Raw genomic sequence first — 13,820 nt, forward strand, 5'->3', positions numbered from 1 at the left:
CCCTGAAACCTTAGTTATAAGTAGGGGACTTGCCAAGTAAGCTGCTGTAAAAAAATCAAAGTGATTTGAAATTTCCAAGTAGGATTTTGAGAAGCGTGAAGTTAGGGTGCACAACTACTGGATCCTTTCCCCTTTGTCTCTATGTAACACTCAGAGAGCTACCCTGTAAATCAACATGGATGGGAGGGAACAAAATATATCCCTTATTAAATCATAATATAAAATAAATAAACAATTAAAATTTCAAAATTACTTAATCGTTTACTTCTGCAATAATTCCCCATATCTGCCAACACGAGAAAACATGAATGATGATAATAACTTCCCTATCTACAGCTGGATCAACCGGAAACCAGGATAAAATTTCACGCATTATTATCTTGAATCCCGTGTCTTCATTCTATTTCCGCCGACATACAACACGTGATTTGTTTTCTCTTTTATTGACCAGTTGTTCAGGATAAAAAACTAAGAAATCAAGGGGTGCACATCATAAGCTACCTAGAGATCCCGCGACATAAGCCGAAACAATCTCCAAACATGATCGAATTTTAAATACTTTTCAAAACGGTGCGCATTCCAACGCAAATGTGATGATTCTGACATTTCTACATAATCGTTACATCTTAACAAAATCACTCAATGTTTAAAAAACACATCAGTCCTTACTGGATTAAGATTGCTCACAGGCAAGGACCTTTAAGAAAAAATTCCGAGATTCAAGCCAATACATATTTGGGCAATGATGAAACAGTGCAGGAAAGAGGTGGGATTCGAAACCGGGAGCTGTGAAGAAGATTGGGTGGTGGTTCCTCGCGATGAGAGAAGCATTATGTTTTCTTCCTCTGCAATGGAGGAGGTGGGTGCTGGGGAGGATTTGAAAGTGGATTTTTTTAGGCCTGCTGAGTACTGGACAGATGCATTGCCCGTGGGAAATGGGAGGTTGGGTGCTATGGTGTGGGGAGGAGTACAGCAAGAGTTGTTGCAACTTAATGGTATGCGTTGGATATATGCTTTAGTCTTTTTTAGTGGTTGTTACATTAATTCCCTATCCATGTAGTTACCCACATTGTTATTCTATTTACACCTGTACCCAATTTATGGAATGGTTCATTTTGCTAGTTTCAATGTGGGTTCTTCTCTACTTCACGGTGGAGTGAATCGTTCAAGGGCACAAGATCCTGGTTATTGTGAATTCTTTTACATAAGAAAAGTTATTAGGAATGACTATTTATGAGAGATGGGTTATTGTCGTTACCGCCTTTAAGAGATGGGTTATCATGAATAGCTTGATAATTGAGAGAGTTGTTACTTCGAATGACTATTTATGAGATAGGGGTCGCCAGCAATAGCTATACTTGTGAGATGGACCATCTAAGTATAAACTGAAGGAATGTGTAATATACTCGGATTAGTTTTTGAAGAAATGGATAATTGTCAGGGCTAAGTTTATCCAGAATAGTTAGTAGTGAGGGTATCATCATTTATAGCTGAGAATTGGGTTAAATGACCATTGGAAGTATTAAATATTTAGGCTGCTTATTCGATGGAATAAGTCGTTATCAGATGAGTCATTGAATAGATGATTCATATGCTCTGATGGTTCATTGGAGGAATGCCTCAATACACTTGTTTTGATTGAAGGATTGGCACAATATTTGAATAGCCTTTGAGAGAATGACTTAATAGTCAAATGTTTTATTACAAAAAAAACTTCTGGATTAGATTGCGTAGAATTTGTTTTTACATCAACGTTTTGGATCACACTTCGTGATCCATCATCAGGATGATATAGAGAGCTGAAGGAGAAAAAATGATAGATGCAGACCAAGGAACAACCTAAAAAGAGAGAGAAGGGAGGAAAGCAGGGGGGAGTTACACGAAAAACAAGGCAACCAAAAGAAATCAAGGAGAAGGAATGGCTCAAGACTCAGATGGGTTGGAGGAATCATATTCATATTCAGATGGGCTGTTGAAGGGATGAGCCATTTTCATAGGAGCAATTGGAAGTATGATTCAATTTCCAGGTCGGTTACTGAAGGATTCGTAATCAGAAATGATGTTGAAGAATGACTCGTAATCAGATAGAGTGTTGACCTCAGGCTAGGATTGGAAAACAGAACAAAATTGTTGATTTATTGTTTTTTCAAATAAAGATTTACACATTTATTTGACTTGCTGTGGAAAATATCTCCTATTTATCAATTGATGAGTTAAAGGGGCTCTATAATGAATGATTCATAAGGCACAACACTTATTGAAGGTTTTGCAAATGGGTAGCAAGATAAGTCGGCTTAACCTTGGGGGAAACTCCATGGTTAAGCGCATTTGAGTTGGAGTAGTATTGGGATGGGTGACCTCCCGGGAAGGCCCAATGTTTCACCTCTATGAGCATCACCTAGATGCAATGAGTGCTAGGTGTACCATTCATTCTCATGAGAGATGGGTTCTTGTGAACCACTACTCATAAAACATGGGTCAATGAGTTTGAAACTACACAGCTGAATCTTGATAGCAATATCATTATTTGACTTGTTGTGGAAAATATCTCCTACTTATCAATTGATGAGCTAAAGGGGCTCTATAACGAATGGTTCATAAGATACAACACTTGCTGAAGGATTTGCAAATGAGGTAGCAAGCTAAGTGGATTTAAACTTGGGGGAAACTCCATGGTTAAGCTCATTTGAGTTGGAGTAAAACTGGGATGGGTGGCCTTCCAGGAAGGCCTAATGCTTCACCTTTGTGAGCATCATCTAGATGCAGTAAGTGCTAAGTGTACCATTCATTCTCATGAGAGATGGGTTTTTGTGAATCACTACTCATGAAACATGGGTCAATAAGTTTGACTCAAAAACTACACAATTGAATCTTGATAGCAATATCATAATTTGACTTGCTATGGAGAATATCTCCTATTTATCAAAGCCAAAGCTGTTATTGGTCTTGCCCTCTTCGATCTAAAGTTACATCATGTAAATTTGGCTAATTCATCTAGGAAATTTGGGAGAATCTGAATACACTATAAGGAGCAGTAGTAGTTGATGCAAAATTCTCTTTAAAGCTTCAACTATTCAAGTTCAAGATGGCTGATAGAATCACGATGTCATTTCACGTGAAGAATTTGAGGTCTCTTCTTCGACAACTAGTAGAAGTCAATGCTGTAGTGGATGATGGAGATGCTAAAGCTATTTTACTAAATAGTTTGCCTTCAAAATTCAGCAATGTAATCTTTACCCTGAGTTAACTTCCAAAAACGATGATGTGCCTAAAAAGGCCGGGGGTGCGTCGCTAGGTTTCCTTGCTCATAAATAAGTGCTAAGAGCACATTATTAGGGGGGAAATGATCACTTTAGGAGAGGAGAAAGAGAGAGCTTTGCTTATATTGTAGATCAATGCTTTTTGAATTAGATTGTGCGCAATTTTTTGAATCAACATTTTGGATCACACACCATGATCCAATATCAGATAATAATCAGCTATAAAGGAGTCATAAAAATAATTAGTTACAGATCAAGAAAGCACACAATTTCATCTAGAAAGCATTGATCTGCAGTATGGATTGTGGAAACTTTATATTGTCAATATGCTGCTGAATTTTACGTCAAGTTAGAAATCTGTGTCGTAATTGTTCAAGATGAAAGCAAATTTGTTTACTGTTTTGGATGTAAGAGTAGATTAAATTGGGGAGCTTCCCTTGCAAATTTGAAGAGAGGTTATCCTCATTTGTTATTCTATTTTGTGTTGTTATAGAAGTGAAAAAAGAAAATGCCAACGAAACCATTCTCCCCATAGCATTATTTGGGCACTTAATCCACCATTATATCATCTATATATGAATCCAATATATGGCACAAACTGGCTTGATTCTACTATATTGGATAGCTTAACATTTAATCCATTATTTTGAATGCTTGAACTGACTTGAAGCAGATTGGACACATAAACCTACTGTAGTATATGCTACCCCAAATTGCAACCCAATTTTTTGCGCTTAATTTACCCACTCAGTTATATTGGTATTTTGTCAAACAGTCGTCATGCATTCACCGTGAAGACAAAAACTCAGTTTGCTGATGGTTTGGTTGTTTGTTTCAGATTGCAATAGTTTTCAGATTTTGTTTGCAAGTGTAGTTTTGCCAAGTCTCATAGAACATTTACATATATGCATTCAGTTAGAAAGAAATGGCAAACTGATCTGAAACTAACTTCTGATACAACGATTTCAGAACATGGCTTGCTTGCACTATTAAAAATCAGAAAGACATGGAATAATCATCTTCTTTCTAACCTCAGATCTGATTAGAAATATTCTGCCCAGCGAACTACTCACAGTCATTGCCGAAAAGATTGTAGCAGATGTATTTCCAGGTTTCTATGTACTGGCTGTAATCTGAAGGTTGCCTCTTAAGGTACCCACGTCAAACAGTTGATTGCTCTGCTTAGAAAAAATGTAATCAATGAGCTCCTCATGAGTGGTAGACTCAGTGAATGAGTCACTCCCTAACTCACTAGTACAAGAATCATTCCTCTCCATAGGCTCATTATGGACATCCATCTTGTAACCATCTAGACTAACATCACTAGAAATATCTGAACTCAAACCCAAGGCTGCTTTTTTGTCACTTTCATTGCACACATCCTCATCGTTAGTAGCTGCATGAATAATCAAAGAATCATCTTGAAGCTCCATATCATATTCCTCATGCTTCAAAGCTATCTCTCCATCAATTTTTGGTGCATTAGTCTCCTCCATATCCAAGAAAGGTTTCAGCTTTCCCTCACTTTGTTTGGACACTTTGTTGATCAACTCATGAGCAGATTTAGGAAAATCTTGTTCTTGCCTCAAAATAGCTAACAACATAGGCATAAGGGATTGGGAAACAATATCACTCTCATTAATGGACAAGACCATAATAGTCTTCATGGCTACAATAACATCATCATTGTGTTCTTTCTTGATTGTGAGCAAGAAATGGTGAAACATGCTATGTATTAAATCATGGCCCAAGTCTAGCATAAGATTACTCAATCTGATTCTTGCAAATGTTTTTCATTTGGCAGCCCTTCTAGAAAAGTGATGACTTCTGACATCCCCAAGATCTTGGAAACTATCAACAATTAGTTCAAGTACCTCCTTCATTGTGTTATCTTCATAAGGTCTTTGAGGTGCTAAAATTCTTGTGATCTCCAACAAACAAGCAGTAACCAACACCCTTATCTCACCATCTAAATGTCTCAACCACCTGTGTTGATTTAAAGCAGTCACTGTAGGAACAAGAGCTGTCTGCAACAAATGAGAAGGTGACTGCTCAACAATGGTCAAACATCCTTCTAATTGGATAAAAATATTGATAATTGAGATTCTAAACTGAGCTTGCTACCTGTCTCATGAAGTTTTGAGCCAACCACAATCTATCATTTGATGCCATGTCTTGAATGTGCCCAACATGCTGGCAGGAAATTTTGTGCTTTAATACCACTAATGCCCGACCACTACACCAAAAGACTAGCCTGGTGGTCAGGGTGACACTCACAGGTGTTACGGGTGGTCTCGCAGGCATTTCACTCGACCATTTGAGGATTTACAATGACCCCATACAGACACGTGGCTGCTGGGGTATATCTCCCACACGTAGGGACATCAAAGGCACACCATGCTCTGCGTGTCTCGACCTCGAGACCTCAACTTTGGTACCACTAAGGCCCAACCACTACACCAAAAGACTGGCCTGGTGGTGATGGCGGCACCCATAGGTGTTAGGTGGCCCTGCAAGCATTTCACCCGAGCACCTGAGGATTTATGATGACCCCATATAGACATGTGGCCGTTGAAGCATATTTCCTACACACAGGGACATCACACTTTCCATATGTGAACCCATCATATAACTTATCTACTTACTAATGCATCATATCCTAATGCTCATGTGGTTCAATTATATAAGATTGTAATATATTTTTTGTGGTCAGATAGAAAGGGTGCAAGAGGAAGGCACGTTGTTAGGTGTTACATCTGTACTACAAGCAACATCTTGGAGGGTATTGTATTCAAGGATCTATGGTGTCAAGGCATTACTCTTACAGTAAAATGGATGATTAGAGTTGGATTTGGTGTTTGAAGTGAAGTACCTTGTTTATTTGCCACTGTTTTCTCAGATGAGTGAAATATGTCAAATTTTCAGATCCCTATGGTGGAATTTACTTTGCTAGAACAAATATTTGCCTTGTATTACTTTGCTAGAACAAATATTTGCCTTGTATTACTTTGCTAGAACAAATCTGCTTCAAGTCAGTTCAAGCATTCAAAATAATGGATTTAATGCTAAGCTATCCAATATATCAGAATTACTTTGAATTTTCTCTTTATGTTCAGGTGTGGAAGGACCATATTCTAACACAACGGCATTATATATTTGTTATATGCACTGTAATAGAGCAGGGTTGGGGATGTTTTCTCACATTTGGAAGTGCTTCCTTTGGTCAGGCTCAAGATGGTGGCATCCTCAATAGGATTGTTAATATCTCATTTAATATTATTAGTTATTAGGCTAGTGTCATTGTTTCTTAGTTTTCCTTAATGTTCTGCTGCAATATTCTACCTTCCACTCACACTCTTGATAGCCTCATTCTTGGAAATGTCTGACATAACACTAATAACGTTATCAACATATATTTTCCAAGATACTCAAAATCCAGGCTGACTTATTATCTTTAGTATTTTGATTAACATACAGCATGGCAACAGTGACATGTATTCTGTATTTACAATTTGAATTCCTTCTAGCTTTATTATATAGCTTAGTAATAGAGAATTGTGTAGGATTAAGTGTATTTACAGCAATCATAGCTAATTCAGGATAGCTACGATGTTTATCTTAATGAAGTTGAACTGCCTGAATTTTTGTTGGACAAACAGCAGCCTGTTTGGAAGTCTGATGTTTGGGTTAGTACATTTTGGCTCATTTGTTATTGGCAATTCGTCTTTGCTGGTCTTGTAGAATACATCATGCTACTATTCCTACTAATATACAATTCAGTTTTCATTTCTCATTTGAGATTATGGTAAAGTTCTTGATTTCATTAGAGCAATACACATTTTTCTTTTGTATCTGAACATTGTCTCTGTATAAGCCTTACCATTTTTATATACACAGAGACACAATCACTTTGCTACTTATCCTTTTTTTGTGCGGCATAGCTTTGATACCAATGTCGATTTCTGCAACTCAAAACAGTTCTAAATTTCGCTACAATAGAATTTACATCGAGCAGGCATTCTGACAAAGGATATTCTAATCAGAAAGAAAGTATCTTTAAGTTCCAAATATTGTTTCAGCAACTCTATTGATCCTTTATAAGGGAAAATTTGATACAACTATATTGTATCCTCTGTATGGACTTATATTATTTTTTAGAGCGTCTTGGTAAGCTGTTTAAGAAATACAAATTTCCTATAATATTATGGTTTTTTAACAATGATTTCATTCTTATATCGTGAGAAGGTCCCATAAACAACTTCTCATTTTGTTATCTGTTAAAGTGTGAAGATAGAAGCTGCTTTTTCATGATTTTCAACTTTCATCTTACTGCTTACTGCTAGAATTCTGCAGAGGATACTCTATGGACTGGAGAGCCAAGTGATTTCACGGATCCAAGGGTTGCAACTGTTCTCCCTCAGGTTAGGAAGCTTGTGACAGATGGTAAATTTGCAGAAGCTTCAACTGCAGCAAAATCTATGGCTGGTCAACCCACTGAGGTAGAAATGATTCTTTCTGCTGGCATATGGTTTTATTTATTCTTCTAATTTATTTTTCCTAATCTTAGAATGCAAATATATTGAACTGTATACACTTTATGCATCCCAAATTTCCAGTGGTGTTCTTTGTGAACTCACACGTGAAAATAAATTCTCTCTGAAGATCACTTTTATTTTGATAGTTTATTTTCATGCAATCTGGCAATATTCATTAATGCAAAGTGCAATTACACACATGAAATATGGAGCCTGGGTTAAAGAAGGAAGGAACAGACCCTTAACCAATTTATGACAAATTTAAACTGTTTAGAGGTTTCTTGCACTTGATATATTACAAATTGAGATGAGTGATTGATCAAAAGTTAGATCGTGTAATTCACTGTATACCATACTCATCTTTTTTGAAGCATGGATTAATAGAAGCAAATAAACTTATGTTGTTTAAATTAAAGTTTTAAACCTCTCTCTTCTGTTTAACTTTGGTCATAGATATTCTCTAGGCTGGTTAAAATGATATCTTTTATCACCAACTCCACTACAAGTATATTGTTTGTCTTCTTGAGATGTGCAGACAATATGAACTTGTTCTTGACTCAAAATATTAGGACGATTTCTTCAAACCTGATTGAGAAGGCAGTTTCAATGCCAAATACAAAACTCTATCCTATTTGAAGCATTCTATGCCATATGATTTTGATAGTCTCAGAGAATTACTTTCCACCAATTGGTTGATATGCTAAGTTTCTCAGATTAATTGCTCGGGCCTGTATACTCTTGTCAGGGATGGCAATAACACATTGTCAATAGGATATCAATGTAATTGGATAAATCTAAAGTACTGACTAAAATCAAATTGTAAGTTGTTCCATTTCTTGGATGAGTGTAAACCGTTTATCCTTAGCCCTTTGGTTGCTGAGTTTTATGGAATCTTTAGAATGCTCCTCATTGGGTAACCAACAATATTTGCTGCAAGCATTTTCTGCTTGATCTATATGTTTGAACTTGTCAGTTTCAGAAGTTGCCAGTATAAAACTAGTTGAAGCATACACTGCTTATCTCTGTTAAGATATATTTAGTATATGAATGTGAAATGGAGAAATTTAAAAAATTAATGGAGATTACTTTCAAAGGTTTTTTGAAAAATACTTCTAGTGTCAGGAGCAGGATACTTCAGAGAAAATATTTGAGAAAACTGTGCTGAATAGCTTGTTGAAATTTATACTTATTTGTTTGTGATGAAGGTTTATCAGCCACTGGGTGATATCAAGATTGATTTTGGTGCATCTCATAAAGTTTTTGATGCTGATAGTTATAAAAGAGAGCTGGATTTAGACACAGCAACAGTTAAAGTGAATTATGCTGCTGAGGGCATAGAGTTTACCAGGGAAGTTTTTTCATCCTATCCACATCAAATAATAGCTACAAAGATATCTGCAAACAAATCAGGTGCTGTTTCTTTCACGGTGGCTCTTGATAGTCTATTGCAACATGAATCACATATAAATGGTAAAAATCAAATTATTATGCAGGGTGAATGCCCTGGGAAGAGACCTCCTCCCCAAAAAAATTTACATGCAAACAAGCCAGGAATCAAATTTTGTGCAATACTTGAATTACACATTAGCAGTGAAGCAGGCGTAGTATCCAGCATTGAAGACAAGCAACTGAAAGTTGAAGGTTCAAATTGGGCTGTTCTTCTTTTAGCAGCTTCATCTTCATATGATGGCCCTTTCACCAATCCCGCCGAATCTAAGAAAGATCCAGTGTCTGCATCATCAGGCACCCTAAATTCAATAACGGATGTTTCATTTTCTGAACTTTATGCATCTCATTTGGCAGACTATCAGAAGCTTTTCCATCGGGTTTCCCTTCAGCTTTCTGACAGCAGAAAAAGTAGTTCTCAGAACGATAGAAATTTGCCTTCAACAGTTAAAAACATGTGTCAAGATATGCCTTGTGCAGACAAGCAACAGAAATTACTTGCAGGGAAGATATCAACAGCTGATAGAATAAACAATTTCACGAAGGATGAGGACCCAAGTTTAGTGACACTGCTCTTCCAGTATGGCCGATATTTGCTGATATCATCATCTCGACCTGGAACATTGGTCTCAAATTTGCAAGGAATATGGAGCCAAAAAGTTGCACCAGCCTGGGAGTACTAGATCTCTTTCTTTTGTTCCTTGTTGAAATTCTTATCTACATGTTTATTTTTGTTCATCGATTTATTGTTAAGTAAAGCATATTCTTGATTGTAGTACTATGTTTTTCTGTTTGGAGAATGTACTTAAACAGGTCCCTACAACAATGGTACATATAGGTAGAATATTTTAAGTACTTTTTGTATTTTGGTATATCTTGTGGAGAATGTATTTGTATAAGGGGGATCGACAAGGTTCCTACAAATAATTCTAAAAATATCAAATATGTGAATCTGAGTATGAAATCTGATAGAAACAAACTCATACACCACTCTTCAAATCATGCAATGACATATCATTAAGTTCTGTATTCATCATTCCTATGTTACTGGTTCGCTGGCAGAAGAGATCCGGTTCCCTATGGGTTTGGGAAGGGTCCCGCCCACAGCTAATGGGTCTGACTTAGATGAACCCAGGCAGAGTTTTAGGCGTTTTCATGTGAAATTGATGAATTTCCTCATTTTCTTTTTTTTTAAACTTTTTTTTTTTTGACTTTTTTTGACTTCAAAAAGTGCAATTCATCCCCAAAACCCTAAATGTGACATACAAAACACCCAAAGGGTAAAAGCAAACTCATTCTTCATTTTGTGAATGAAAAACAAAAATATTTTCCTCCATTGCTGAACTTATTTTCTTTCTTACCATTGAACGAATGCAGTTGAAGATTGATTGTTGAATGCTCCAAGTTGGTTGTTGCGCTATTCCTACACATTTGCAAGTGTTTGTTGTCAAGGAGATCACAGAGGAGGATTTCTTTAAAAGAGGCAGATTTTTCGAAGTTGGTTTTTTTTTCCTACATTTTTTTTTTTTACAAATGACTCTTGTTTTGTTTTGAATTTTTTGGTTTATTTTCATTCTTCTAGGTGACTATAACACATGCTTAACTTTTTAAAATGAATTTAACTATTAAGTTGTGTTTATATGTTTTTGTTTTCAAAATTTGTTTCAATTCCTCAAATGTGTCGTTTATTGAAATTTTTGTCTTAGGTATTACAATATATAACATTTCTAGCTCCGTAAGCCAACCCTGCTTCAAAAATGACCCAAATTCTCCCCTTTGGAAATATGTTAAAATGGTACAAGCAACTTCTAGGTAGTGGAGGTTACGTCTGGATTTGTGATCATTGTACAGTTAAATATTTGAGCTCATACAATTGAGTGAAAAACCATTTTTGCAAGATCCCTCAACAAGGCATGAAATTTTGTCTGGTCACAGATGGTAATGGCGTTCTTGAAGCACAAGTCTTGGCATATATTGAAGATCAAGAAAAAGGAGACCTAGTAGAAGGCTATAAATCAAATCATCCTTTGTTAAAGAAAGGATCTCTAGGGATGAAGCCCCCTCCACCACCTTCTCATTTTCAACCTACAGAAAACCATCCATTTTTGTCAATACCTAAAGAACTACTTTTGGCCTATACACATAAAAGATCAAAGGGACCACTGGAAATTGAATTTCAAAATGAGTCTAGAGAGATTGCTGGTCAAGACATGGCGAGATGTGTTTATGTGAATGGTTGACATTCAGTGTTGCTTGCTCACCATATTGGCCAAAAATGGTGAAATCAATTAATGAGGCTCCAAAAGGGCACTGTTGTGTTGTAAACACTGTAATGTCCCTTTTCATAAAACGCCCTGGTTTACCCTAGATTACAATTCTTAGATATTAAGGGTGGGTTAGAGAGGGAATACCTTTATCTCTTTAATAGAAAAACCCTGCAAACAAGTCAGGAAATTAACCTACAAATTATATAATACTTACAAACAACTAGCTATGATGATACATAAAATAAAGAATGACTGATCATGATCCATAAAGTAAAGAAAGACTAGCAATGATTTATAAAGTAAAGTAAAGAAGGACCAATTATTGATGAAATTTAAAGCAATTTGCAATTACAAACAACTGTAAATGTAGAGATCAGAATCATAGATCATAACTAAAAGAATCCCAATCATAGCAAGCTAGGATGGGTAACTTGATAGGGTGTCTTAACAACCGTTCTCCCTCGATCAAGCCACACCTGATAGGGTGTCTTAACAACCGTTCTCCCTCGATCAAGCCACACTTAATAGGGTGTCTTACGAACCGTTCTCCCTTTTGCAATTATCCATAACCATGGCTGATTACAATAATCAGACATAATACGTATATATATTTATATAAAACATCGCATTACATCATATTAACCATAATAAATCAGCAGATTGGAGATATCATGCAGTATACTATATTAAATAATCATAACAGTAATCTGTTATTACTAGTAGTATGCAGGAAAAATTATCAGAAATATGCACAGAAACCTCATACCAGAATATGGCCTTATCTTAATAATAGTTGCAGTTTTGATCTCTTCTTTATGCTCTCATCTTCTAGGATTATTCGATTCCTATTAATGCAATGATGGAAACTTCTTACAGTTTGCTTGCCCTTTTATGGCCTTATCTTGATAATAGTTGAAGATCATGGACACTTCACTCAAGGAAAAAAATTCCATTAGAAAATTTCTCTCCAGTTTAATTTGTAATGCTCCTTCTTGATGTTTCCTTAAATCTTGCCCTTACTATTATCAAGTCTGCTGGCTTCATCTCTTTATTATTCTGAAATCAGCTATGAAGTTCGATTCTTCCTTGAATGGATCAATTGATCTTCTTTTTGGTGCTCTCCTTCAAATGATGTCTCCTTCACTTTATACTCTTCATGGAGAAAAAGGGTCACATCCTTTGGTTATGAAAAGATACATCTATTTGGCAACAAATGCTGCCCTTTCACTTCTTATTTAATCTTCACCTATCTCTTCTCAAATCTGTCTTTACTGCTTTTCAAATCTGCATATATCCCATTTAAGATCTGCATATTTTCTTCTTCCCCTCTCAAATCTTATTTCAGATCCCTCTATATACTTATGGTTTGGATCTGCTCTAGATCTCTTCTAATTCCACTTTATTCCCCTCCATTCCATTTGATCCTTCTTCCCCTTTATATCTTCCAATGTGAGGGAGAGGTCACACCTCTTCATCATATCTGCCTTTTGGCAAGAGTCACAACCTTTCACAATTAGCCCCCTTTGAAAGAGTACCATCCTTAATAATTTCTACCCTTTTGAAAGAGTCACTTCCCCATTCACTTCCCATTCCTTTCGTCTTCCATTAATCCTTCCTTGATTCACATGCTCCATTCTTTCTTGCCTTTTCCATCTCTTTCCCTTCAAATGAAGTTCTCTTCTCCCTTTTATATCTCATGTTTGAGGGAGTCACAACTTTTCATTTCATGCCTTTTGACCATTCATTAAACTTAACTAAATTTTAATTATTTTAATTTTTTATATATTTTTATTCTGTTACATTTTAATTTTATTATTAGCATTTATTATTAAATCCTATTTCAAAATGGGGACATTACATGATTCATCTAATTATCAAGTGGAGGATATACAATGATCAAGAATGACTAGGTTGGAATCCCAACAATCACATATTAGACCTCTCCCCGGCCAGCATGTTCAACTTGTGCAAAAGCGACTAGGTTGGAATCCCAAGAATGACTAGGTTGGAATCCCAACAATCACATGTGGGTCTTGAGTTGGTTTTCGATATGTATGCCAGAAATGTTGTCTTCCACCTGCCAGAGGGAAAACACTTCAAACACACCAATGAAGCATTGCATTAGATGTTAAAAATCAAAACACACGAATAGATTAAAAACTCTAAAATCGCTTCATTGTCCTCTATCAATAAAGATCTCTAAGATTCAAGGTGGCCCTCACTTGGAAGAGCACTTGATCCTCTAGATGACAACCTAGAGAACGAGTTATATGAAAAATGCTACTAGAATCAAAATGGATGCAACTAGGATT

General features: G+C 36.2%; 1 protein-coding gene across 2 annotated transcripts in view; it reads left to right on the top strand.

Annotated features, from left to right (window-relative positions):
* The first annotated feature begins 372 nt into the window (after positions 1-372).
* LOC131071842 (alpha-L-fucosidase 2) overlaps positions 373-13,820 on the top strand; it is a 42,432-nt gene continuing 28,984 nt past the window's right edge. Inside the window, exons 1-3 of one of the 2 annotated variants that reach the window (XM_058007801.2) lie at positions 373-995; positions 7,614-7,759; positions 9,001-9,917. In XM_058007801.2, coding sequence (XP_057863784.2) covers positions 743-995; positions 7,614-7,759; positions 9,001-9,917 — 1,316 coding nt within the window. In that variant the 5' untranslated portion in view covers positions 373-742. The remainder of the gene's footprint in view (positions 996-7,613; positions 7,760-9,000; positions 9,918-13,820) is intronic. The other variant, XM_058007802.2, reaches the window with a different exon arrangement.

Source organism: Cryptomeria japonica, chromosome 9 (genome assembly GCF_030272615.1).
Source record: "Cryptomeria japonica chromosome 9, Sugi_1.0, whole genome shotgun sequence".
Lineage (NCBI taxonomy): Eukaryota > Viridiplantae > Streptophyta > Pinopsida > Cupressales > Cupressaceae > Cryptomeria > Cryptomeria japonica.